At 51.9% G+C, this 27,795-nt stretch overlaps 1 protein-coding gene across 9 annotated transcripts in view; it reads right to left on the reverse strand.

Annotated features, from left to right (window-relative positions):
• Positions 1-27,795, reverse strand: part of MEGF11 (multiple EGF like domains 11) — a 393,087-nt gene that overhangs the window by 11,275 nt on the left and 354,017 nt on the right. For 2 of the 9 annotated variants that reach the window (XM_027553013.1, XM_027553017.1), the window contains exons 11-23: positions 25,484-25,604; positions 24,379-24,542; positions 23,211-23,313; positions 17,275-17,421; positions 16,790-16,924; positions 11,467-11,595; positions 10,343-10,471; positions 9,727-9,855; positions 8,708-8,836; positions 7,147-7,383; positions 5,516-5,634; positions 3,218-3,284; positions 2,462-2,563 (exon numbers count right to left, since the gene is read on the reverse strand). In XM_027553013.1, coding sequence (XP_027408814.1) covers positions 2,462-2,563; positions 3,218-3,284; positions 5,516-5,634; positions 7,147-7,383; positions 8,708-8,836; positions 9,727-9,855; positions 10,343-10,471; positions 11,467-11,595; positions 16,790-16,924; positions 17,275-17,421; positions 23,211-23,313; positions 24,379-24,542; positions 25,484-25,604 — 1,711 coding nt within the window. The remainder of the gene's footprint in view (positions 1-2,461; positions 2,564-3,217; positions 3,285-5,515; positions 5,635-7,146; positions 7,384-8,707; positions 8,837-9,726; positions 9,856-10,342; positions 10,472-11,466; positions 11,596-16,789; positions 16,925-17,274; positions 17,422-23,210; positions 23,314-24,378; positions 24,543-25,483; positions 25,605-27,795) is intronic. The other 7 variants (XM_027553020.1, XM_027553019.1, XM_027553016.1 and 4 more) reach the window with 5 other exon arrangements.

Consider the following 27,795-nt stretch of genomic DNA (forward strand, 5'->3'; position numbering starts at 1 on the left):
AGAAAAATGGAGGGGTGAATGAGGTTTACTTAGACTACATGTATTCTTTTTTTGTCCTGTTCTCTCCTACCCAGAAAATAGTTCTTTAGTGCTAGAAAATTACTCGGGGTTTAATCTCCTCTAAATCATCTTGACCATACGAGAGTTCTTTAAAAAGCTCCTATGTGTAAGTGGTGAGCTCTGTCACCCCCTGCATATTTAGCACTACTGCTCTGTAATCTCTTTGAGGGGAATGTCTTCTGGAGGCGATCACAGGCAGTTCTGATGCCACCTACAGTCACTAAGTGAAGTTCCAGGTTCCAAGAGTGTAGGATAGGGAATGAGTCAGGACCAGTTCTCAGCTTGGGGGAAGGGTGTATGACATTCCAAATCCCAGTTCTGTTGGATTTTGGAATGAGGGTGAAGACTTTCTCACCTCATAGCTCTGGGTGAAGACTTTCTCACCTCATAGCTCTAGTCTTGCCTGTCGCTCCCCTTGTGGGTCTGATGCTCGATTGAGGGGAGCCAGAGGGAGGTGGACAGGCAGCTGAGGTTGGTTAGTCCTCTCTACAGGTTATACAGTCACTCCCAGCCAGTCAGCTCTTTTAGTCGCCTGTCCCCACTTTTTTGGGTGGACTATTTGCACATAATTGAGACTTGTCTTTGAACAACATTTCCAGTGTTTTTCAATCCCAAGCATTTCTTTTTTCCCTTTTGGCTACTACAGTTTATCCTAGGCTCCCACAATGCATGGTCCTCAGCACCAGCCAGAGGTAGGAAGGACGTGAAACTTCAGGGACCAAGCTCAGGTTCTTCGCTGCTGATGATCCCAGAAAAGAAACTATATGATACTTTGAATTTGGACAGTAATGACTTGAGCTCACAGTCAAAGCCATTTTCCGCCCCCAGCTTTTAACTGAGGCTGCAGTATTAGACAAGGGAGCAAGTGCTTACTAAAATACAGTTAGACTCCACTCAACTCTCCCCAGTGTCTGACACCGAAGACCAACACATGGCTATTCCGATACCTCCTCATGCCGCCTCCATATAGAGTTCCCTGGTGGAATTTGCAGAAGCCTACTCCTATCTCCCTGCCTTCCACACGGTACTGAGAGCAGAGCCAGGTCCAAGTTTTCTCAAGTTCGCTATTCTTCTAAAGGACCTATAGGTACCTGTGCCCTTCAGAAATAGGACTGCGACAATCTGAACCCCTGGCATCTTTATCTTGGGACCAGGGCTTCCTTTGCCCTCCCTGAGGGATGGAGGCTAGGCTATTAAAAAGTTAACCCCCTTTTTATAGAACAGAATACAGACTCAAAGAAAGGCAGTGACTTGGCTGAGACCACACCAAGTGAGAAGTTGAGCTCCACGTAGAACCCAGATGTCCTGAAGTACACCCTCCCGTTGTTTACCAGCCTACCTCAGTGTAAGCCAGAAAATGACGTGTGGTGGCTTTGGCTGTAGTGATTGAGAGAGAGAGCTGGGCTGAGCCCAGAGGATGCTTCCAAGTGGAAAGGGGTGCAGGGTGGTGATTGTGTGTGTGTATGTTGCAGGGGCTGGGGGTGGGGATTGTATTCTGTGGGATTATTGAATGTCCTGAGCACTGCTCCAGGGGCTGACAGCCGGGAGCACAGCCTCCTGGGTATAAGCCCAGGGTTTCTGAAGCCCATAACTACTTACTGGGTAGATGAGTTCAGACCTTTGCTCTTCTTACTGTCCCTGGACCCAGAGACCTGCAGGGGTTGCTAGAGCTGCATTTCAGTTGAGCTCTAGAAACCAGCTAGAGCCTGAATTTAGGCCCCACGGGTGTTCAGGGTGCCCTCAAGGGCAGGGGCACTTTGTTGGGGGCCCACATTCTTTATTTGTTCATTGGACCTACTTCTGTAACTCCTACCCCACCTCCTCCCACAGTAGGGACTGACTTTCAAAGTCTCATTTTTGCATCTTTCCCAAGCTATCAGGTTTGAGCCTAAAATATGGGCCCAGAGGATGTTGGTTGACACGTCCGGCCTCAACCTGTCTAGATCTAGATCCCTACTGGACCACCTGCCCTTTGACCTAGGAGTGCTTGGTCTGGGCTCTCCCTCTGGGGGACTTTGGGCTTTTTGGCCAGTCTGCTCTCTGTCATCCACACCCATGGGCCCAAAGATGTAGCCACCCCCAAGTCATTTCTCAGTGGTTTTGGGTTGTATTCCGTGGTCTGCAGGGAGTGTGGTTACGCTTTGTTCCCTCCACGTAAAACCAGTTGCAGTTTGTACATATCCACTGAGCATGATAGCAGGAATGACTGAGGAATGCAGACGGGTTTCCTTCTTCCCATGGGGAACTAGGCTTGTCGGAGGGAAGGGGCTCAACAGGGAGAGTTCTGGGTCCATGGGGTGGGTGAAAGGATAGGAAGGGGATTTGGGGTAGGTGTGGGTCTGGTCTTATAGGATGGCCTCAGGGGTCCAGGGGATAGAGGGTATAGGGCTGGGAGTCTAACCTGGCGAGTGTAGCTCAGCGGGGCGGCTGAGGTGTCTAAGTTCAATGTAGAAGTCTTCGGGCGGGTACCTGGCCTCCAGGGCACTGATCTGGAAATGGGAGTCTAGTGAGAGGAATGACAGGGAGCAGCCATTATTCCCAGGGCCCTGGTATGGCAGGGGAGGGGTGCGTAACACAGGGGTGGGAGGGGGGACAAGAGGCAGGGTGCAGCAGGTTGAAGGGAATTAAGGCTTCTGTGAAGCATCCGAGGGAGCCTAGAGCCAGTGGGGCCAGGGGGGTTTGCTAGAGCTGAGGCCAAATGGCCTTGCTGCCTCTCACCCCCATCCCTCACCCCACCCCCCACAGAAATTGGTGTCACCAGGGCAGTGGGGCAGAGGGAAGAAGTCCTTGAATGGGGCACCTTGGTAGCAGGGCCTGGCTCAGGCAGGGGGTCCCTTTCCCAGATGGTAAGAGCATCTTTTGCCTCCAACCTGAATCCCCACACCTGGACCCGAGCTTTCTCCCTTGTGGTCCTGGGTCACAGCCACCCTCACCTACCCCCTAGTAGGAATGAAAGGGGCCCTGGGCCTCATCTGCTTATGAGAACTGAAGTAGGGGCTTGGGTTTCCTCCCCACACCCCTTTTTCCTGGGGGAAATCATGCTTAAGATTTATCTACTAACTCTCCCTTGGAGCTGGGACAGGGCCCCTGTCAATGTGGGAGAAGGAGAAGACGGCGGGGCCTGAAGGCCAGGGACCAGACTCAAACCACTACTGACCTAACACGTTCACATAGCTGTAGGGGGTCCAGCCTGCCGTGTCTCTGTCAAGGGACTTGTTACTGAGCTGTTTGGAAAGCAGGAGAACGAGTTAATATCTAGTGCCGTTGAGATGCCCCTGCCCAGCCTTTGCCTTTGCCCACCCTCGTGTGCCACCCCTGTGATGACCCTGACCCACCTAGGTGCTAGGTCGTTGGGGGGATGGACGAGGTAGGTGTTCCATGACAGGCCACCTTGGTGTGGCTGGGCCCAGTGGGAGCCGAGCATATCTAAGCTGTCTGGCTGAAGCTGTAGGGCTTCCAGGCCCCGGGACAAAGGGGAGCCGAGAACTGACCTGAGCCAAGCTGGCCCTGGCGGGGGAGGCAGGTCAGCTGGGTGGGGCTGAGCTGTGGGAGGCAGTGTTGGCAGTGTCTCGGCTGCAGCATGGCCCTCTAGCAGAGGGGGCGGCGCTGAGGCTGCCTCCAGCATCAGCGTCCCCTCTGCCGCCTGATCCAGGCTGAGAGCGTCTCCCTTTCATGTGAGCAGGGGAAGGCGTCGGGATAGGGTGTCCCTATGGTACTCCTCTTCCTGCACTCACACCTGCCCTTCATAGGAGGCAAGGATCGTTGTTCTCATTTCACAGATGGGGACCTGAGTCCTGCTCGTGGACCCTGTGCATGGTCACACACAGAAGAGCTGGGTCTACACCTCAGGTCTCAGCTCCTGGACCCATGTCCTTTCCACGTCACCACAGCTGCTTGCCCCTGCTACACATCTGCTAGGCTGAGGGTTCTTGACTACACAGAACCACTTTGGGGCCCTAGGGTGAAGTGAGCCAGAGGATCACCAAGTGGGCTGCACTGCAGTAACTCTACCCCCTGACTTAGTGAGAGAGGGTGACTGGTACTTCGCTGTTAGAATGAGACCAGGAATGACAGGGACACAGGGACTTGGCCTCTCATCCCTGGCATCCTTTGCCTTGCGTCTACTGTAGCCTTGATAATGTGGCTCTTGTTAATCAAGGGCCTCCTACTGGGAAACTTCTGGATTCCTTTCCCTTGGCTCCTCAGATAGGCCTAAAGCTGTGAAGCTGGGTTGGAGCTGATGGTCACAGGCTTTGCACGTGGACCTCAAGGTCCCTTGCATGCAGCACTCCCATTCCATAGGAGAACTGAAGTTGAGAGCCCTGAAGAGTGACCTTTGGGTGCTGGCTTGACAGTAATAGCTCTTGGGACTGTACGGGGTCTGTGCTGTTGTTGCTGCGGGGGTTCAGGATGCATTCCTACCAGATCTGTGGTCTGTGGATGTTTTCTGTGGGGCAGAGGGGGAGAAATGATCCCTACAGCTCTAAGGCCTGGAGGATGAAAACTGTGCTCCTGTACATGTTTCTGACCCAGAGGTGGGTACAGAGGTACGAGACGCCAGGAATCCTGGGGCTGTACCAATCCCCCCGCCCCCAACCTCCCCGTGATCCATGCTGTGTATGTCTGCATGCGTGCAGCATGACCTTGTGGTCTCTGGGGGCTGTTTCTCATTTCTGAACCTCTCTGCCCATTATAGGTCCTGGCATACTGGGAGCAGGGGTTAGCACATGTGTGTGCTGAGACGTCCCTGCCTGAGGGCCTGTGACTTACGTAAAAGGACGTCTTGCCATCAGCCAGCACTGTGTTGGAAGCGGTGAGGGAGGGCCCTGTCCAGGGTGGTACACACCTGACCCTGAAGTCCTGCCCGACTCCGTCAGTGGGCACGCTGGCTGTGGCTGATGTTTCTGTGTCCCGTGTGGTGGTTCTGATAGCAACGTATGTTGTGGGTGTGTACTGATAACATGTAGTGTGTCCAGATACAAGGATATCAGGTGGCACCTGAGTACTGGTAGTACTCTGTGCGCTTGTGGCACACGTGGTGTTGGTAACATACTGCAGTGATGAGTGGTGGGGTGTTTTCATTATATGTGTTAACATGAGGCAAAAGTAGTCACGTGGTTGTGTGTGACAAGGCTGTGTGTGATTACATGATGATCACATGCCTTGGCACACAGGGTGTGGGGTGTGTGCTTCACTGAGTGGTGCTGTGGTTGGTTACATGTGATGTGTGCTGGTTGCATGGCCCGTGTTGGCTCCATAGAGCCTGCTGGCTTCCTCCTACACGCTTTACATAGAGTGTACACGTGGGCTCACAGGGCTCCGTTTATTGTATTGGCAGTTGGTTCCGTGCAGACCCTAGGTAGGGTAGTGGTGGTGCAGTTTCTTCCCCGGGCAGAGGGGAGGGCTCAGTGGGAAGACAGTGGATGGGGACTGGGGAGAGTCAGGGGCCCGGTACCTTGGTGGGGCTGTTCCTGTCCAGAGTGCTGGCCTGGCTGGTGGCAGGCCCCCCGCACGCCAGTGCGTGGTAGCTCGAATTGGAAAAGCACTGGGCGTGGCTGCTACTTTGAGACAAATCTGGGAAGAGAACAAGGTGCCACATACCATCATACCCCTGCCCCTGGCACGAGACACCCCTAAGCTAATGCTTGGTGTGGCCACCTTGAGAGCGCTCTGCAAAGTCAGGCAGCCAAGTCCCCCATCCCCCGAGCTTCCTGGCATCTACTGTTCCCCTTGGCAGCCTGTAGAGCCTGACTTGCCCCTTTGCTTGTGTTGGCCCTGCTTGCAACATGCCAGTGTGGGCGGTGGTACCAGCATGAGAAGTGTTAGTTTGACAGCCTCAGTATCCTTGAGTCACTGTGTAGGGCTGAGCTGACCCTCCCCTGCCTCCTCTGGGGTCAGATCCCAGGAGTGAGGCTGTAAAGAGAACCCCACTCCTGGCCTTGCCCTCCTGCAGATTCCAGGACCTCCACACTGGGCTGGGGAATTCCAGTGGGATGGTCTGGGAAAACCCAGCCAATCTTGCTTATTATGGTCAGAGAAGAAAATCCCCAAATACATAAGCTTTGGGACTTCATCAGAGGATCTCAGCTTTGGCTGAAACCCAGGGCGGCACGCAGGCCAGCAGCTCTCTCAGGCAGGGTCTGTGCCCGGGCCTGGGATGTGCTGTGCGTAGCACAGAGCTGGGCAAATGGTAGGCCGCACTTAGCAGGAATGGCGTGTCAGCAGGCTGACGTGATCTCTGGGCTTTCTAAGGCAGCCATGAGCCGTGGAGCCAGCTGTGGAGAGCTGGCATCCTGTGCCCACCTCCGACAGGCCTACCCTCCTGTGGCTCAGGGCTGGGGGCAAAGTTAGGGCATTTTTACCTCTTCAGTTTAATGAAATATGAAGCAAAAAGCTGTTTCTATTTCTAAGGCAGCAGTCTAGGGTTAGGGAAGAGGAAGGGTTGGCCCAAGAGCCCCATCCCCACCTCTCGGACTCCCAGATCGAATGCCTGCTGGCATTGGTACCGGATTTGTGAACAGGCTGGGTTCCCGCAGACCTGGCTCAAGGGACATTGCCCACGCTTTCAGCACCGTCCCGTCTCACTGCACAGATCAGGCCCTCCTAACTCTGGGAACTGGGAGGGAGGGGTGCTCTGAGGCCTTCTTCTCCAAGGAAGCAAAAATGAGACAGGGCTTGGACGGTGGGCCCCAAGGCTGGTTTCCTGAGGTGATGCAGACATCAGGCTGGGGAGAGGGTCCCCTGCAGCATTTAGGAAAGTTACTGCTTTGTGTGGGTGTTCTGCAACTGAAGCCCAGTGAGAAGGGGAAGCTCTGGAGAAATGAAAGAAGGCTGCTAACCATAGATGTTGAGAGTGGGCTCCAAGGAAGTGGCACTCCCTGGGAGCCCTGTCTACCTTTCCAAGTTAGCTCCTGCTGCTCGCCGCCACACTCTCTTTCTAGGGGAGTCTGAGCAGCCAGCCCTGCAGGCACCACCACCCACCTGCAGCAATAAACCCGGGGTCCCCAAGAATATCGCGTGGTTCATGCTAGGTTGTGTGTATGTTGGAGGGGGTGGCAGCGGGAAGTGCTGGGGGCATAGTCTGACCTGAGAGGGAGTAGTCAGTGCTGGTCATCCTCATGGCGGGCGTGTAGGAGACGCGGGGAGCCAGGTCCCGGCCCTTCTCTTTTTGCCGCCGCCGGCGCCAGGCAAACAGTCCCAGCAGCACCACGATGAGGAACAACAGGAGGACGATCCCCGTGACGGCACCCACTGAGTGCCGCTCTGCACCCAGCGCTGGGCTGATCTTGGTGTAGGGGTTCAGCTCTTCCATCATGAGGGCAGCTGCGGACAGAGGCGGAGCTGAGCCGGAGGCAGGCCTGCTTCCTCTCAGGCCACCTCAGCCTGGGGCTAGGCTCGTCGAATGTCGGGAGACCCTGGTTCAGGTCTTGGCCCTCAATCCCTTCAGCATCATGAGTTTGGCGTTGTGTTCAGCTGTCTACCCAAGTGGAGTCCCACCCAGGGTCATGACAAGGAGCAAATGTGATTATAGATGGGAAACAAATCACAGGTGTTTAGTGAGTATTTTACTTTGTTCTAAAACTGAGTTACAGATAATAACCCATTTGCTCTTCCTAGTATTCCTCAAAGGGATGTTTATAAGTCCTATAAGAAATAAAGACTATTCCCCTTTCACAAATGAGGAAACTGAGTCACTGAAAGGTTAGGTAACTTACTCGAGATCACACAGCCAGTAACTGGTAGAGTTGGGTTTCTCAGGAGTCAGGAAAAGCTGGATTCAGCCCCTCTCCCTGTTTACCAGCTGTGTGACTCTGAGTCCTCGGTCTGCCCATTTGTAACACGGGGACAGTAATCCCACTGTGAGCACTGATCACAGACTGGCAATGAAAGCTGTGAGTGCTGAACCAGTGTGCTCAGGATTGCTGCTCCTAAAGTATCACCCCTCTCAGAGATATGTGTGCGGGCTGGCCCCCATCCCCCATCAGAGTACAGCAGAAATGTCTTTTGCCCCTTTCCTGTACTGTGGATGCTAGTGTGCCACTTCTCATCCCTGTGTCCTCGAACCAACAGCAGAAACCATTCATCCAGTGCTCACTCACAAGCTAGGCACCATACTGAGTCCTTTACTGACATAATCTCAACTTGGTCGTTAGAACTACACTCTGCGGTCTTGTCTGACCATAGACCTGGAGCCGAGGATGAGCCCTTTTGGGCTCCTTGGGTCTCAGCATAACCCTGTGTCTTTCCACTTTTCGTGGGGATAACAGACCCCCCAGCAAAAGGAAGTGACCTGCCCAAGCACTCCTGGTGGGTCATGGCAGGACCAGAATCTGGCAGCGCTTCCGGCTCGTTCATCTCACCTTTCCACAGCACTAGCTGCGGTTACCCTTCCTTGGCTTGCAAGACTTGTCAAGGATGAGCAGAGGGAAGCAGCGCCCGAGAGGCTGCCTGCTCCATCAGCCTCTCCGGTGCCTGAGTACCCCTCCCCAGCCCACCCCATTCTACTCCCAGGCTCTTCCCAGATGTGAACGAAAGGGAGTCACTAAGGGTTCTCATGCAATTCAGTCATTCCTGCTGGAATCTCCCCAGAGCCTCCCTCCATGGAACCCTTTCCTAGTCCCTGGGAACTCTGCCATCTGTGCCTTACCTTGGTCACACCGGATCCCTTTGAATCCAGAGCTGCAATAACAGGTGCCAGTGACGTGGTCACAGGTGGCATTGTTCATGCATTCACATAGCTGCTGACACCCATAGCCAAAGGTTCCTGGGGCGCATCCTGTGAAGCACGAAGTGGAGGTGGCAGAGACCTGCGATGTGCTTACTCTCCACCCTGCCCATCCCACATGTGGGTGGCGGTAATGATTCTGCCTCACAGAGTAAGCCAGGTAAGTGGCTCAGACAGTAAAGAACCTGCCTGCAAGGCAGGAGACCTGGGTTTGATCCTTCGGTTGGGAAGATCCTCTGGAGAAGGGAATGGCTACCCACTCCAGTATTCTTGCCTGCAGAATTCCATGGACAGAGGAGCCTGGTGGGCTAAAGTCCATGGAGTTGCAAAGAGTCAGACACAACTGAGCTGTTAACATTTTCACTTCCATGGAGTAAAGCCTCTGTAGTGCCTGATGTGTTCTGGTTTGCTACTTGGGGCAAGACGACACCTATAACCCTGTGGGGGGGATGCCCACCCCTACCTCCTCACCTGGTCCATATTTACACAGCACCCTCCAGTGTCAGGCCCCAAGCTGGGTGCCACAGGGGTTTCAAAGAGGAATCAAACAAGGTCTGCTTTGCTTTCTCTCATTAAGCTCCTTCTTCCCCCAGTAAAGCCTCTGCTGCTGCTGAGTCGCTTCAGTCGTGTCCGACTCTGCGACCCCATAGACGGTAGCCCACCAGGCTCCCCCTCCATGGGATTCTCCAGGCAAGAACACTGGAGTGGGTAGTAAAGCCTCTGCTCTGCCTCAACTTGCCCATCCCCACCCCAGTTGGAGGAAAAAACTTCAAACACCAATGTAGGCCCACCCTTCAGGTTTTCTCCTTGGGAGCTGCTCCCAAAGTCAAGAGAACAGAGGGTGCAGGGCCCTGAGGGGTGGACCGTGAAGGGGCAGGCTTCCCCAGCAGGAGGCCGCGGCCCCGCATCGACACCTGGGCTCAGGGCTCAGGACAGCTTACTCTGCTCACAGTGTTCCCCGGTAAAGCCTGTGCGGCAGGTGCACTTGCCGCTGATGTGGTCACAGCTGGCGCCGTTCTGACACTGGCACACACGCCCGCAGTCCTTCCCATAAAACGCTGCTGGGCAGCCTGGAGAGAAACAGGGTGGGGATCTGCATTGGGACCAAACTCGTCTCATCTCCCTTCTCTCTTTGAGCACGGGGTGAAGACCAGTGAGACCCTGCACCGAGCCACTCCACGCTCAACCCTCACGCTGAAGCGGGTGGGGAGTCCTTTGGACAAAGGTGCCCTGGAACCAGAGGCCAGGCTGGTGTCTCTCTGCTGCACAGCCACAGGCTGCTCTTCCCCACTCAGGGCCCCCTGTCCAGGGAGTGGCTGGTCTTGGTGATTGCTGGGGTACCTAATGGCCCTGACCTTCCAGGATTGGGCCCCATCAATCCCCTGAAGCCAGCCACCCTCTCCAGCCAATCCCAGGGGTGGAGGGTGAAGTGGTTAGCTCACAGCCAGGCACCTATCTCCTCCCTCCCTCCACTGCAGGCCTGGACGATGCCCACGGCAGCCAGCAGGCTGCAGCATGGGATTCCAAATAGCTGGGAGGCTGGAGGGCGGGGCTTACGCTGCGTGCAGAAGAGTCCGGTCCAACCAGGGGTGCAGTGGCAGGCCCCATCCTCGGCGCTGCAGCTCGCCCCGTTGTGGCAGCTGCATGTGTGGAAGCAGGCGGGGCCCCAGAACCCAGGTGGGCAAGCTGGGGGTGGGTGGGATGCAGAGGGTGAGGGCAAGGCAGAGAGGGGCAGACGGAGAGGGAGGGAGAGGAAGGGGGAGTGCATGTCAGAGCTCAGGTGCCACAATGCACCCGGCTGGCATTTCCTGACTTGCAGGGGGCTTAACCACTGTGGCCACAACTCTCCGGTCACCTCTTGACCCAGGCACCTCGGATTCCTGGTGATTCTCTGTCCACTCTCCCAGCTCTGAGGGTTTCTGACTCTTCCCTCTCTGGGGACTGATTGTGATTTGGAGCGTGTGGGTATCTGTGGTAAATGGTAAACACGTGGTTTACGGTGTGAACACTGTGCTAACTTCCCCAGGAGGATGGGGATTTTCCTAGGGTAGAGAGTCTCTTGGCTGGTGAGCTCCCTGAGGATGACACCGCCTTCAGCACGGAAATGCCTTCAGGCCAGGCTGTCTAACTGGGACCTTGCTAGGAGTACTGGCTGGGTCTCACCCATCAGCCAAGGACTCCACAGGGCAGAGACTGGGTCTCTGCCTTTAAACTCTGCCTGTTACCTCTGTATCAGACTGGGTTCACCTTACAGCACCTACAGTGCCCTGTCTGGGCCTGTGATGCCCAGGACATCATTCACATGAGCTACCCAGAGAATGCCCTCACCCCTCAGGTGACTGCCCTGGCCTCACCTTACTTTCCTGCTCCCTCTTCCTCCCCATCCAGACTTAGTGGCTACTCCTTGCTCAGGTTCTAGGACTATTAATGTGCAGCATTTACAGTATTAATGATATTACCAATGTTCATATCTTTAAAACTAGCAGTTAATAATGCCAGTGATCACTCCTAGGAATTTATCATGTTAGCTGTAGAGACTCTATGGGACTCAGGTGAACACTCCTATCTGCAGAAGGAGATTTCAGCCCTTGGAGGTGGAAGCACCAGGGGCAGAGAGGTTCTGGGCCTGACCCTGGTTGGGGGCTTTTCTGGGGGGCATTCCCAGGGGGGCAACAGCTTACCCTGTGAGCAGTCTTTGCCGATCCATCCAGGGAGGCATTGGCAGGAGCCATCGATGGGGCTGCAGGTGCCGTTGTTGGCACAGGAGCAGAGCTGGGCACAGTCCTGCCCAAAGTGCCCTCCAGCACACACTGTGGGCACAGGATAGCCTGGCACCTGCTGTCCCACTTGCACTCCTCAGACCACCACCCACAGCCACACCCCTTTTCCCAGGCCACAGTCGTGGCCCCCATGGGGTCATGGATCAGGTGGGAACTGCCTGCCTCAGCACCCCCATTTCCACAGCAGTGAGTTCCTCCTCTTGTGCCCACAGCTGCCTTCTTCCTGACCGCCTCTGACAGGAATAGGCTGAGGCCCACAGGGGTAGAATAACTTGGCTGAGGTCCCACAGACAGAAGTGGTGAGTCTGGGAATTCCACCTCTGCACCCTACTGCTTCCTGCCTGCAGCCCTCGGCTGTCCATGATCACACTTTCGTCAGCATCACTGATCCCACAGCCGCAGGGCAGAGGACGTTTATAGCCGGGAGAAGAGGGACATGTGGGGTGGCCGGTCTGTCTGCAGTTAGCTGGAGAGGGGGCCAGCCTCAAATGTCTGTCCCTGTCCCCTGTCCCTCCACATACAACTGTTCCTTGAGCTTCCACTCAGCCTCCTCAGGAGAACCTTCCTGAGTCCATAAGGGGCTCTCCAACATGGAGCTCTGGTCGTATTTCCACTTTGAGTCACTTGCAGGATTTTGGGCCCAGCCCCTCCTGGAGGAATCACTCTTTGGTTGCTGGAAGAAGGGCTGATTTCCTCAACCAAGCTGCAAGCTCCTTTAAATACTAGGTATGAGTTCACTAAGCACCTACCTCTCATTTCTTTTGAAATCCATCCTCCACCTGCTTCCTAGAGCCTGAGCTCTCTAAAGCCACAGCCTTCTTCATTGCACTCCTGTGCCCAGCTCAAACATCTTCAGTGGCTCCCTGTTGCCCCAGAATAAAACCTAGATCCTAGAGATCAACCCTTAAACATACCTCACCCAGAAACTGGACCACACACCATCTTCCAAATAATACCCCATGCCTTTCCTTGTCTGTGCCTTTAACTGTTCCTTCCAGAGTTTCCCTGACTCTTGTGCCCAGTTGTGGAAATCCTACCCTGCCTACAAGACTCATCTTAAGTGCCACCTACCTGGTGATCCCTCTATAGTAGACAACAAGTCCTTTAATACCAGTTCTCGTCTTCCTTAGAAGTAGAATTTACTGGGCTTCTGGCCACCTGTGCAGCTGGGTAGGTGTGACTACCTTCTGACCAATGGTAAGTGGAAATGCATGTCTTTATTTGCCCATTCCTCCCTCTTATTGAAGAATAATGTGGATTATGGAGGAAGATTGTAGGTAAGATGGCTGGAGCTCAAGCAGCTACCTTACACTAGAGGTGAGCCGTATGCCGAGGATGGCAGAGCAAGACAGCAGCTTGGGTCCCTGACACCTTTGAAAGCTACCCCACCGTTTCCTAGTAACCTGCTTCTGGATCTCTTTATTTATTTTAATGCATGAGGAAAATACAGCTTGTCATTTTCAATTCAGTTATTTTGGTTTTTTATATTATAGCCAAACTGAATCCTGGTATATTCACCCCCTTCTCTGTTCTGGGAGGCTACATCCCTGTTTGAGCTTCTAGGACCCTAGTCTGTTAGTTTCTTCCCTGGCCTTCTGTTACTGTGGCTTGTGAACCATTTCCGGCCAGGCCTGGGTTCCACCCATGTCTGTATCCCCACCACACTTAGAAGAACAACAGGTGCTCAAGGCTGAATATGCGGAAATAAACTGCTGCCCCTGCTCCCCGCCGCTGCCTCCCACCAAGTTCTGTGAAAAGGCTGAGTTCAGAATTTTCGCCTCTGGACCGCAGGCTTTGTGAGGGCAGGGAACTTGCCTCTCTGTTTCTTTGTTGTGTCTGAGTGCCCAGCACAGTGCACGGCATACAACAAACACTCAAGAACTATTCCCCAAGTGGCCAAACTCGGCCTCAGGAGCAGTGACCTTCCAGTGGGTTCTGAAACTGGAATCAGTGGCCCCTGTCCCTTAGAGCTCCTCTCAATTCGACATGCTCCCCTCGAAGCCAGGCTCCAGCCAGCCCTATACCCTCCAGGATGGCCTCCTTGCATCCCTATTATGGGGGAGGAACTCCTTGCATCCCCAAGGCCCTCATTTGGCTGGGCCACACAGAGAATCACGGGAAGGTGGTGATTTTTGAAGAAAAGCGACTTCCCTGGGCCCGCAGCCCTCACCACTCCCTATGCCACACTGCCTCATGTTGCCAGCCCTCCCCCGACTAGATGGTGGACAGCAGCTGCCTAGGATCTGTGTCCACTCTGTGTCTCTCCAGGACATTGTTAGCAATTGGGACAAACAATAAAGGCAGCATGGTGTACCAGGCTCGCCAGCCAAAGCTTTGGCTGCTGGTTTTATTTATGTATTCAATAAGCACTTCTATGTCTCTTGCATGTACCACTGTTCAGAGTGCTTCACAAATATTAATTAACCTTGTAATACTCTCATTATTATACATGTTCATTATTACTCCCTATTAAGTCTACAGATGAGGAAACTGAGGCATCGAGAGGCTAAGTAACTTGCCCACAGCTAGGAAGTTCTGCCACTCACTGTCTCAGGACCTTTGAGCAAGTGTGTTTCCTCATCTTTGAAATGGGGCTGATAACCCTCGCCCACGGGCCTTGGGCTGTAGTTAATGGTTGTGGGAACCCTGGTTGCTCTGGGCCCCTGTGCTCTTCCCTAGCAAAACCGTTAGCTCCTTCCAGGGCAGGTCCACTGCCAGGAGGATGGCATGCACATCACCTGTTTGCAGCTCAGCCTCTCGCTTCTGTTTCCTGAAAAACAGGTCAGCCTCTCGGAGGTACCTGATTTGGGGAATCCATCCCCTAGTCCTGGCCCTCTGTGGGGAATGGGGTGCCAGAGATGCTCCACTGACCCCGTTCTTAAAACTAACTCATCCTCGCTAACAAGACAGTCTTATCTTTGAAGTCTTTCTCACATACACAAGGCTGACAAATTCACCCACAGAGCTGCTAATGTGATCAGTCTAATGCATTAATTGGTTGACTTCTTAGCTGAATCAAGAGTGAGGCAAAGAGAGGAAAGGTGGAGAGAAGGGGGTGGGGGGAGCAGGTGGGGGGGCTGGTGAAAAGAAAACATCTGGTTATATTTAATCTATGTTTAATGATTCTGCATAAGCAATGTCTGTAATTTGTAACTCTCTGAAAAGCCGGTCATTAGAAACTGTCAGTTCAATTTTTTACAAGGTTTGAGACTTAACCAGGGCAGTTGCCATTAATAGCAAACTCTATTAGATCTATATGTGGAAAATACTCATTAGGCCAGCGGGAGATAAATCAGACATTGCAGGATCTGAGAGTTACTCCTCGAGCTGCTTAGGTCCTAATTTAGACCCAGTCTATCTGTATTGACGGCTCGGTCTCTGATGTTTAATAAGTAAACCTCGACGTGTCAGGTTATGATTAAACTGTCCTAGGAGGGATGCAAGCAAATGAAACTGTCACATACATTTCCTGGGGGGTTCCAAACTTCTCATGACCTCAAAGCATCATGGAGTAAACTTCCCACTCATACATATTAACGGCCCACACGCTTACAAAAATAGCCGAGCTCAGTGGTCATTATTCATCAAAACGATTCGGTCCCCTGGGAAGCAGTGAGCTCTCAAAGGAAGTATTTAAGCAGAAGCCAGATGAAACTCTTTCATAGATGACCTTGAAGTTGCTTTTAGTTCTAAGGTTACCTTAGACAAAGATCTCTTCGCTCCTTACAGGTTAAAGTACAAATTCTGCATCCTTGTCTTCAGAACGTTTCAGGAGTCCCCAGACGACCTTCCCAGTCCCCTTTGCCACCCACAGCCCCTGAATCCTCCTGTCACTTCCTACAGCTGGACAGTCGCAGATCCACCCCTCTGTGCTTTGCCCAGGTTGGTTCCTCCACCCACAATGCTTTTCTTCCATCTGTCTTTTAGGCTAAGTCCCAGTTGAAATCCAGCACGGGATGGAGCTGTCCCCCATATCCACCCTGCCTTGGCCTAACTAAGCCAGGGACAGCAATAAGTCATGATGGGCACTGCAGCCAGCTTCTGCCTTCAGCTTGGTTGTTAAATACTCAGGAATTTCACAACTGGTTAAACCACTAGTACCTTCAAATCAGCCATGGTGGGAATATCCACATCATGGAAATTTGCATATGACACAAATTAGGGCTTTTTTTAACCGCAGATCAGTGCAATAAGCTTAACTCCCCTTTCAACTCCCAATGAGTGGAAGAGGTTGGCTGGAGTGGGTGCTGTGAATTCTGCAGCTGAGACATGAAAGCGTGTAGTGGGGGATTAGTGATGTTGGCCTGAGTGCGAGGAGAGAAGGGCTGGGAAGTTGCCATCTCCAGTGAAGCCAGAACCATCTCCTCTGAGCTCCCACAGCCTTCTCTGCCTTTCCCACTTGACATGCAGCACTAGCCATTTGCGGCCACTTTGTATGTGGACCTCAGCTATGCTTGTTTCATTTTTCATCTGTTTAGACTGGGCTTTGGAGTCAGAATTTGATTCTCACCTCTGCTACTTGCTGGACTTCCCTAGTGGCTCAGACGGTAAAGCGTCTGCCTACAGTGGGGGAGACCTGGGTTTGATCCCTGGGTTGGGAAGATCCCCTGGAGAAGGAAATGGCAACCCACTCCAGTACTCTTGCTTGGAAAATCCCATGGACGGAAGAGCCTGGTAGGCTATAGTCCACAGGGTCACAAAGAGTCGGACACGACTGAGTGACTTCACTTCACTTCTGCTACTTGCTAGCCGTGAGACCATGGAGAAGTCTTTTACCTTCTCTGAGCCTGTTCCTTCAATTGCATAATGGCTTTTTCTCATGGCCCGTGATATCCAATTCTTATTAAGGTAGCTCTAAGCCCCCCAAAGCTGACTCACTGAAAAATATCCTGATGCTGGGAAAGATTGCAGGCAAAAGGAGAAGAGGATGGCAGAGAATGAGATGGTTGGATGGCATCACCAACCCAACAGACATGAATTTGAGCAAACTCCGGGAGACAGTGAAGGACAGGGAAGCCTGGTGTGCTGCAGTCCATAGGGTCACAAAGAGTCGGACATGACTTAGCGACTGAACAACAACAAACCCTGAAGAGCCGAGGAACTGCCTCCACAGAGCCTGATGAGAATCCTGAACCTTTCTTGCCTTCTACTCCCCTCCCAGGACTCCTCGTCTCCCTGCCCCCCACTCCCCGAACACCCCTCTCCCCACCCCTGGAGAGAGTACCTTGATTGCAAAGGGCTCCAGAGAATCCAGGGAGGCACTCACAGATGCCACTGATGTGGTGGCAGGGCCCGCTGCTGTGCACGCAGAGGGGACACGGCTGGGTGCAGCCATGGCCATAGAACCCGGGGGCACAGACTGGGGGTGAAGGAGAGATGGTGGTCAGCAGCTCAAGGGGCACCAGCCAGCCTGGCCACCTGTCCAGTCCCCCACAGTGTAGAAGAGAGGCTTCTCAACAGTACCAGGAGAGTCGCATCCACCCACACCTCGGAGGGCCTGTTCCTTTCTACAGAGAGGAGTGGGGGTGGTCCTATTTCTACAGGGGAGTCAGGCTGGGCCCTGAACTTGGGGACAGAAAAGGTTGGGAGAAAAGGGATTAGAGGGAGGGATTTGATGGGGGCCAACTCTGTAAGCCCAGCCTCTCTGCAGCTGGGAAGGAGTAGGGAGGAAGAGCTGTCCAAGGTCTGTGGGGAGGGGGCCAGCCTTACCTCTCTGGCACAGGGGTCCTCGGAAGCCCGGGGCACACTCGCAGCTCCCGTCCTCCGGGGAGCAGGAACCGCCATTCTCACAGCTGCAGGACACAGAGCAGTTGGGGCCCCAGCGTCCGGGGGGACACGTGCTGTCACAGTGGATGCCTGTGGGCCGGACAGACTCAGTCAGTGGTGAGGGTGCACTAAGAAAGGGGTGTGGGGTGGGCTGGGGAGGCGAGCACATCTGGAAATGTGGAGGAACAAACAGAGGCCTGGATGGGCAGGGAGGGCTTCTAGGAAGAGGCGAATGACTGAAGTATAAGTCCTGAAGACCAAATAAGAATTGACCAGGTAAAGGAAATCCTATGTGCAAAGAGCAGGAGGCAAGAGAGAGAATCATGCCTTGAAGGATAATATAGCGTAGTGTGTTGGAGCATAAAGTACTCGATGGGATACAGCAAGAGATGAGGTTGTGGGAATCAGAAGGGGTCAGATCATGAAAGGCCTCCTTTGCCTTTGACATCTTAGCTGAAATCCAAGGTTAGTGATGTGCTGCAGTCCATGGGGTCATAAAGAGTCAGACACAACTGAGTGACTGAACAAAGGTTAGCGGAGCAAGCAAGTGCCATGATGGGGGTGCTACACGAGCTAGGAGTGAGTTACATGCTCACCCATGTTAGTCCAGGGGCCATTGGTCCTTGCAGGGCCCCAGCCAACCAGCCCCTGGGCAGTGGCCCCGAGAGTGGGAGGCTCTTTTCAGATTCTTTTGACCATAGTCCTCAGTGTAATATGTATTTTATATCAAATGTGCATACATATGAATAATAGAAACCAGTGCTCTGCAAATGACATTTACTGTCACTGACTATGATGCAATCTGATATTTTCTCTGCACTATGATGTATTCTATTTCATTAAGGAAAAAAAAAAAAAAAAGCTAGTTGTGACCCAACAAACTGATTTAATGACCTTCAGTTTGACAAACAGTGGCCTAAGGGGGGATGGATGGAATCTGTCAGAAAGAAGAACAAGGCCTACACAATCTTTTTGAGTTGAGAGAAAGGAAATATATGTTGGGGGTGATTACAGCCTGCAGGCTGAGAAGGAATTTTAAAAGGCCTGAGGCTGGATACCCAGCTCTGTGGAGGGGCTTCCTCCCAGGCAGAAAGGCTGCTAGTCCGACATGCACAAGGTGAATGGACCATGGGGCCCCGGAGACCAACTTGGCCATGGAAGGTGAATATCAGAGGCTCAGAGAGGAGCAGAATTAGTTTAAAAAGCATGTCTGGCTTGATATAAGGACAGGGATCATGAGAAAGGGAAAGAAAGTGAGAGGAAGACATTCAGGCTCAGTGAACAGAGTCGGCCCTAGCAGCAGCAGGAGAGCGGTGGGACCAATTTAGAGGCAGGCTGGAATGTACAAGCCCACCTGGGCTGGCAGGAAAGGGGAGGGGGCAGAATAGAGGCAGAGAGTGGGGGAGAGGGGATCAACTGGCTTTATTCCCCTCCAGCGCTTCCGTCCAGCCCAGCTCCCTATCCCTCCCTGGGCTTTCCTCCTGTGACAGCTCAATTCTACAGCAGGGTGGGGGCTTCTGATGCCACTCTGCAGAAAACTGGCCTCTGTATGGAGGGACCCTGATGCTGGGAAAGATTGTGGGCAGGAGGAGAAGGGGGCAACAGAGGATGAAATGGTTGGATGGCATCACCAACTCAATGAACGTGAGTTTGTGTAAACTCCGGGAGATAGTGAAGGATAGGGAAGCCTGGCATGGGGTCGCAGAGAGTTGGACACAACTGAGCGACTGAACAATGGAGGGAAGGGGGTGGGGGGAGATTCTCCCAGGAAATGCCAGTGAGAATCCGGTGGTCACATTTCACTCCGCAATGGAGGTCTCTCCCAGTGGAGTTTCAGGTTCACAAGAGGTGGCAAATAGCATGAATGGACTGAAGGGCAACCTGGGGCAGGAAAAAACACAAAGCTATTTGAGATAAATGGAGAGAGTAGCATGGATGCATATACATGAACATATGTAAACAGATAGCCAATGGGAATTTGCCATATGACTCAGGGAACTCAAACTGGGGCTCTGTAGTAACCTAGAGGGTGGGAAAGGGTGGGAGGTGGGAGGGAGATTCAAGAGGGAGGGGACATATGTACACCTATGGTTAATTCATGTTGATGTATGACAGAAATCAAACCAATATTGTAAAGCAATCATCAATCAATTAAAAATAAATAAATATTAGAAGAGAAAAAACCCAAAATCAAAAGCCATGATGTGCCTCAAGGAATTCTTGTGCCTGTGGATGTTGAAAATGTGAGATTCGGACTGCAGGCCGAGGGGCCCTAATGCTCTCCGGAGGCACACTGGATTAAGGCGGAGTTCCACTGTCGGACAGGGGCCTCCGATCCCACCTGTGCATCAAGCGCTCTTTGTTAGGCTGCCCAAGGCACGTGCATCACACGCAGATACAGCTCTTTCCTAACACTATGAGCTGATATTACTGTGATTAATAAAACAATGCATGCAAAAGTACCCCTGTACTCACGGCAGCCGGTCACTCATGTTTTCCCCAAATCAGTAGACATTAGAAATACAGCTAGTCTCCTGTCTGGGATCCTCAAAATGTTTTCATGTCAAAAATGTGTCCCCTTTTTTTTGGAGATTAAGAATCATAGGTGTAAGGTGATTATGCTCAGATTGCAGATGGCTGCAAGGGCCCACTGGGTTCTGGGTCTGCCAATTATTCTAGTCTAGGTCTGGTGCCGTGGGTGAGGCTCTTGTTTGAGGTTCTTTTATGTCCTAAGACCTCCTTGGAACGTCAGACATTGGCACCTAAGTGGAAAGAAGAATCTAAAGGTCAGTTGCACTGGTGTGGTCAGAGCAGCTGGCCTTGGCCTAAAGGGAGGCGCGCTCTCAGAACTACAGCTTCTGAAGAGGCGTGGTGTCTTCAGTTAGCTGCCTTCTCTAGGCCCTGTCTGGGGGTAATAATCTCCCTTGGGGGCCCTCTCCTTTTTACCTTAGAGAATCTAAGGTTTTGTTTTTCAGGGCTGTCTACACATCTATATTGATGGGGGCAGCTAGACTAAGAATCCATGTATTGTGACCACTAGTTCACATCACAAGGCCAGTAGCAACTCAGCAGCCCACATTCTTCATGTATATTTTAGGTCCTCCTCATCCAGGAAGCCTTCCTGGATGTCTGCCCAGGGATTCAAGCATATATTTGATAGTGGCATACAGCTTTGTCCCTACCTATCATTTGAATAGTTCATGTATGTGCCCTGGGGACACAGGGATCATGGTTTATTGACACTTCTGACTCTTTATCCAGGTCCTCCCAATAGGCAGGAAACCATCATCATCATTTCTGCATCTCTAGCACCCAGGACAGTGTCTGGCACACAATAGGTGCCCAGGGTCTATTATTCTGCCATTTACTCCTGGGCCTAGTTCAGGGCCAGCCACATGATAGCTGCCAAATAAAGACTTGGTGATGGTTTGGGTCAATAAATGCTAGTTGAATGAAGAAATGGTTCCCCTTTACAGTGCAATCCTGTGCCTCCTGTTAGCAGTAATGTCCTGAGACCTTGGACAGCTCCTTTTCCTCCTGTGTAGCAGGAGGAGATAGGAGCAGATCATTATCAAGGTCTCCTCACTTCAAGGCGAAAATCCATATATGGTTACAGGCCAGTTTCTTTCAACTTATTTCAATAAACATTGAATTAGCAGCTACTATGTACAAGGCAAGGTGAATTAGACGTCATGGCAGTCAAGAAGCCTGTGGCTAACTGGGGGTGAGGGGAGAAGACATGCACTTGCTTAAAGCAAAGAAAAACAAGTGTTGAGGGACTTCCCGGTAGGCCAGTGGTTAGGAACCCAGCTTGCAATGCAGGGGACGTGGGAGGTTTGGCCCCTGGTTCAGGAACTAAGATCCTGCATGCTGCAGGGCAACTAAGCCCACGCGTCTCAACTAGAGAAAGCCTGTGCTGCAACAGAGAGTTCACACGCTGCAAAGAAGAGTCCACACACAGCAATGAAGACCCAGTGCAGCCAAAATGATGATAATTTCTAAAAAGTGTTGACTCAAGGGACGAGCAGTATGCCAGGGGCTAGGTGGTCAGGGGTAGGTGGGGAGGGCTCGCTGAGTAGGAGGCTGGGCCTGTACCCCAAGCCCTCCCTATCTTTCCTTGGTTTTCTTCTACTTGAACAAATTTCAGGACATCAATTGCTCCTTTGAAATGACTTCAGGACCATGTTTGGGGAAATTAGTTTTAGAACAGCAGAGACCTTGCTGAAAGGTTATCCATCAAAGACAGAATTTTTAAGCACCAGATGTCATTAAAATCTTATCAGTTCACTCAAAATTAAGGCAATAAAAAATTAAAGTGGATTTCCATTTGACTCTAGCCAAGAGTGTAGGGTGTTGGTAACCAGGGTGGAGTCTAGCTTTGTACTAACGGGCAGGACAAGGGGGTCAGATTGAAGATGCTACAGAGGAAGCAATGCCCCTAGTCCTTGACTTCCTGGTTGTGGAGAACAGAGGTTGAGCAGCCTGGTGTGAATTCTTATCTGAGGACATACCCTGCCAGCCACGCCTGTAGTTTTCACTCCTTGCTGTCCACCACCTTGGGAATGGCCAGTGGGTTCATTCATGCAACATGTTATTAACATTGTATCTGTGGCTTACACTTACTGAACACCTACTATTGTGCCAGGTGCTGTTAGCACTTACAGGTATTAACTCATCTAAACTTCCAAAGGACCCTGTAGTTATAAGGATTATTATTATCTGCATCTTATGGATGGAAGATTCAGGCCCTGAGAGGTTAAAGGACTTGTCCAAGGTGGCCTGGCTCCAGCTCTGTGTCCTTAACCATTTCTCTGTGTGTGACAGTCACTGGATACCGTGGTGAACAAGGCGGATCGGTCCCTGCCTGCACAGAACTGATGGTCAATGTGGGAGGCAGATAATAAACAAATAGTTACTCAATCAGAGTTCAGTGACAATTGAAGTAAGTACTGCTGTTAGGGTATTCTGAGAATTAAAATACTGTAGGGTATTCTGAGAATTAATTAAAGGAGTTCTTTCATAATCTTGGCCAGGTTGCAGAGGTGGTGGTATCCGAGCATAGAGCCTTCCCAGAGGAAGTCATCTTTAAGTTGAAATATGATGGATGAGATGATATTATCAGGTAAAGAGAAGGAGAAAGAGTGATCCAGGCAGAGGGAATGCACATTCGATGCCTGGAGGCAGGGAGACAGTTGGCCCACGTGGCTGAAGTAAAGTGAGCGATGGGAGGGGCATAAGAGAGGTGGAGGAGTTAGGGAGGGCCAGACCACGTGGACCCCAGGTCACTGGAAGGCGCCTGGATAAATGCCATGGGATGCCATTGAGGCATTCTGAGGCTCAGTGTGACGTGAACGCATCTGGTCACCATGTTCAGAGTAGGGGCAGCTGGACAAAAGGGGAGGCCCAGAGGCAAGAAGGAGGCCAAGGCAGTGCCGGGTGAGGGATGGTGCTCAGTGTACAAGGAGAGTGACAGTGGCTGGTGAAAAATGGATGGATTTGCAGTATATTTAGGGGGTGGACTGCCAGGACACATGTAGGGACCAGGAGTCTAAGCCTGGGCAAAGGTGAGAGTTTCTTGTCTGTCTCCACCATATCCTCTGTAAGCACAGACTGAGCACCCACACTTTTGTCTGACTTGTTAAAAACTGGTCTGTCCCCAGCCCTTCGAAAACAGTCTGTACAAAACAGGTGTTCAATTAACGTTTGTTAATTTGAATGGAATGGAGAACCGAAGCCCAGAGGAGATAAAGGAAAGATGCATTCCTAGGAAATAAAAAGAGAAAGTGAAGGAGAAAAGAAGGAAAAGTCAAGAAAAGGCAGCAGAACACCAAAAGCTCAGTTTCCCAGGACCTGGAAGGTGGTGTGGTTGAGGGGGTTACCTGTCCATCCGGCCAGGCAGCAGCAGTGGCCTGTCACGGGGTCGCAGCCATCGGCGTGGCTGCAGTCACAGCGTTCACTGCAGTTCAGCCCAAATGTGCCATCCTGTGGAGACAGAAATGGTGAGATCTAGACCCCCAGAGGTTCTCACACTTCTGTGGGATTTTGATGACAAAACTGAGCCGCTACCCAGCAAGGATGCAGAGAAACTGGGGCGGGGGCAAAGTGAAGGCACGTTTTTATAATTGGGGATTCAATGAAGTCATTCCCAAAATTTTCTTGGCTGCATTATGCAAAGTACGCAGTTTGGAAGGAGGGAAGTGATAGTCCTTTCCTACTTCTCAGAGAGCTATAATGATCATTAACTAACACTGGAGATGAAAATGCACAGTTTTAGAACATTGATCACATATAAAGAAGGATTATAATTTATTCTTTGTTACTGGGTAAGAAGGTGGCAATCGATGTTTGTTGTGTGCTCAAACGTTATTAGCTATCAAGAGTCTTATTTAACTCATCTCTCTTAATCTTCACAACAAGTCTATGAGATGGTTTCATTATATTCAAAATTTAAAGATGAGGTGAAGTAACATGCTCCAGGCAACATAGCTAGGATGAAGCAAAGCCAGGATTGGAACCCAGGACTGTAGGACTCATTCAATAGACCATCAGTTTGTTTAATTTATTTGTATCATAGACTAAGATCCAGGGAGTAAGTGAAGGTGGTTACTGCTGGATAATGCTTGGTTTAATCCTCCCACACCTTGATCATAAAATTACAGGCCGTTGGAGTTAGAAAGAAACTTAGCCATTATCAACTCTGGCAACTCTCATGGATTAGGAAGGGCTGTCCTGTAGAGCTGTGTCATGAAGGATTCTGGAGTTGCATCTGGGCTCAGGTTAACTGTGCCAGAGTCGATAATGGTTACCAAGAGCACCCTGGGGAAAGTGACTCCACATCAGCATATCCCCAGTATCTACCATTTTACAGATGAGAGGGCTGAGGCTGAAAATAGGACCGAGAGGTTAGAACTGGGGCTGAGATCTAAATCTGGGTGTTCCATCACCTGGTCCAGTGCTCTTCTCTGTACTTCTGTGGACAACAAAACCACAGGGAAAAGGTCTGAGGGGCTGCTGGGTCACCCCCATCCTTTCCCGCCCCATGCTCACCGGGCAGGGCAGTTCACAAGTGTCCCCCAGCCAGCCAGGGGTGCAGGAGCAGGAGCCATCTGTGGGGCTACAGGCCGCCCCATTGGCACAGGCGCAGCTCTCATTGCAGTTCAGGCCCCACGTCCCACTGGGACACGGCAGGGTGCAGTCGAGGCCCTGCCACCCTGAGGGGAAGGAACAAGGCTGTCACCTCTCTGTCACATGTCAGCACAGTTTTCTGCCCACTTCCCCCGGCTCTGTACAAGACAATGTACCCAAACCACCCCTTCTCTGGTAGCTGGGTAGAGCACGCATCCCACCTGCTGAGTCCACTCGGAACCACAGCATGGCTGTTGAGAGCACAGGGGCTAGAAGCTGACTCTCCTGCCTGCTGGTTCTCTCTGTTCTTGCTATAGGTGGATAGTCCCACCTGAACAGGGCATCAATAGGGCATCAAGAGGTGGGGGTCCTCTCTGTGCCCAGGGCAGACTCAGGAAGCTTATCACAGGGCCCTGTGCTTGGGAACAGGCTGGTTTCCCATTCTGAGGCTGCTTACTGGCCTGTGTCCCCTCAGATCCATTTCCCCTCTTCACCTGTTCTGTGTCTCAGGGGGCTGACCCCAGCGGCTGCTCTCAGGTGGGCTTGCCAGCGGGAGACCTGGCCAGTGGCGGGAGGGCGGGGGCAGGAGAGGCACAGGCATCTTCTCTTCTTTCTCTGCTGTGAGCAGGGCCTCTGGGGGCGGCTGTCTCAGTACTCCAGCACCATCTTGCAGCTGCTCTGCCCCTGTCTCAGTCCCTACCAGGTGGCCCTCACTCACAGGCTCTGGGAACTCCACTTTCTCCCTTCGTCCCTCTCACCCTAGAAGTGGTAGCAACTGTGAGAGAAGCTAGGAATTTCCGGGTTGCTCACATTCCCTTGCATGTCTCTGCAGCTCTTCTAACACCCTGGTAACAATTCGCTTTTATTACATTCCTGCTGTTGAAGTCCCGGGCATGAGTCTCCTTGGCTAGAACCTGACATACAGGCTCCCTGACTCTGCATGTGGGTGGGTGGGCAGCTGGCAGCCCACCTGGGCAACTTCTGTGTGCACATCTGAGGGGATGGGATGGGAAAGCAGGCACATTACCCTCCTTGCAGGTGCAGGAGCCATCAACTGGGGAGCAGGTGCCACCGTTGTTACAGCTACAGACAGACGAGCAGTTGGAGCCATAGGTCCCCGCCGCACAGGGAGCTGCACAGACCTCCCCCTGGAAAGGGAGGAGGGGGATTTTGGGTAAGAAGGTGCCCCATGATGAGTGGCTATGGTAGGCAGAATAATGCCTCCCCCCTGCCCCCCTCTCCATGTTCTAATTCCTGAAACCTGTGAATATGTTACCGTACATGGCAAAAGGGACTTTGCAGTCATGATTAAGGACTTTGAGATGGAGCGTGTCTTTGATTAGCTAGGGTGGCCCAAATTGATCGTGTAAGTCCTTAAGGGTAGAAGATAACTAAAAAGATAGCCTTGAGAAGTCCTCCACCTGCCTGCATTGACTTTGAAGACAGAGGAATGGGGCCACAAGCCAAGGAATGCAGGGGTTTCTAGAAGCCAGTCTTCTTGCCTGGAAAATTCCATGGACAGAGGAACCCGGCAAGCTATAGTCTATAGGGTCACAAAGAGTCAGACGTGACTGAGCAACTGAGCGCTTGCACACACGCACGCGCGTGCGCACACACACACACACACACACACACAGGAAGCCAGAGGCTTCATTTTACAACTAGCAAGAAAATGGGAATCTCAGTCCCACAATCCTAGGAACTGAAGTTTGCCAAAAATCCAAATGAGCAGAAAATGGATTCTCCCCTAGAGGCACCAGAACAGAATACAGCCAGATGACACCTTGACTTTAGTCCTGTGAGACCCATACTGGACTTCCAACCTACAGAAATGTTAAGGTAGCACTTTTGTTTTGTTTGGAGCCACTTCTGTGCTAATTTGCTACAGCAGTGATAGGAAAGCAATACAATGATTCTCACCAGTTGGGGGAGGGGTCAGGCCTCCAGACCTCTGCACTAGAGTGGGCAAAGCCCTCAAGGAATTTGACCCCTGAACCTCTATTAGGTCACACCGGCACAAAATTTAACCCTTTGCTTCTCAACCTTATTTGATTCTTACCAGGAACCCCCTGAAGCAGATAACAATAGCCTATTTTCATTTACCCAAACCTCAAAGAAGTTAAATGTAAATAATAACAGCTAATATGTATTAAGCACTTTCTCAATATCAGGTACCATCAGTTCATTTAATCTTCACAATATCCTCAAGAGATAGGAACTAGAGCCTCAGCATCATTGCAGGTCACGGAGCTAACTATGGTTGATTTCTATTTGAAGCCAAGCTGGCTGCTTAACCATTCTGTTTTTAGCATTGGCAACCAGTTTCCTTGGAAAACATTCTCTGAAATGGAGACTAGTGGGCTCTTGAGAACAATCCCTACGAGGGGAAAGGGAAGGAGGAAGGACAGACAGAAATTGAACTCTGGTACAGTTGCAACAATAGCCTCAGCTGTTCTGCTAGGAAGCTCTGGAGCTGGTTGGCCCTTAGAATTGTCCTGCCAGGGGAAAGGGAGAGAGAGGCTCCATACCCCTGACCAATCATTGGTACCCACTGCCCCGGGGAAGGGGGCATGACTTCAGGGAAATCTGTGCTCTTTGATGGAAGGCAATTTCTGCAGAGAGACTCATCTGGGAGCTACTAAGTTTCCTGAAGTTGGGAGGAAACTGCACGCCTTCATCCTGAATCGTGTATCTGGGTGACACTCTACAGGATCCACTGCGCCAGACCTCCTTGGGTGGGCTGTTAGCTCTAGTAAGGCATTAAGAGTGAGGGCAAGTCACAGGGCTACCAATAATGGGGACTTTAGAGGCTTTGAGGGGTGGAAGAATTCAGTTAATCAGAGGAAGTGGGGTTAACGGCAGTCTAGGTGGGAAGGGTGTGAACAAGAGTGCAGAGGAGTATGGGAGCTGGGAATGTTCTAGGGGTAGCAGGAGGAGGGAGTCTGTTGTAAGGAGGGGTAAGGGAGATATTTCAAAAGGGTGTTGGGGGACTTCCCTGGTGGTCCAGCAGTTAAGACTCTGTGCTCCCAATGCAGGGGGCCCAGGTTCGATCTCTGGTCAGGGAACTAGATCCCACATGCCACAACTAAGATCCGATGCAGTCAAATAAATATATTTTTAAAGGTGGGACATTGGCAGCCTTGAATGTGAGGGAAGGGAATCTGGGCTCTCGGAGTCCCCAGGACATGTCTTCACTACTCAGGAACCCTCGTTGGGGATATCTGCTCTGGTGCACAGACTGGGATGCTGAATTCCCACCGTCTCCCCCCAAGGAGTGTCTCCAGCTAACTTCTCAGGTCTTGTGCTGAGGTTTACTGTGGGAATGCTGATGCATGGGCC

This window comes from Bos indicus x Bos taurus, chromosome 10, assembly GCF_003369695.1.
Source record: "Bos indicus x Bos taurus breed Angus x Brahman F1 hybrid chromosome 10, Bos_hybrid_MaternalHap_v2.0, whole genome shotgun sequence".
NCBI lineage: Eukaryota > Metazoa > Chordata > Mammalia > Artiodactyla > Bovidae > Bos > Bos indicus x Bos taurus.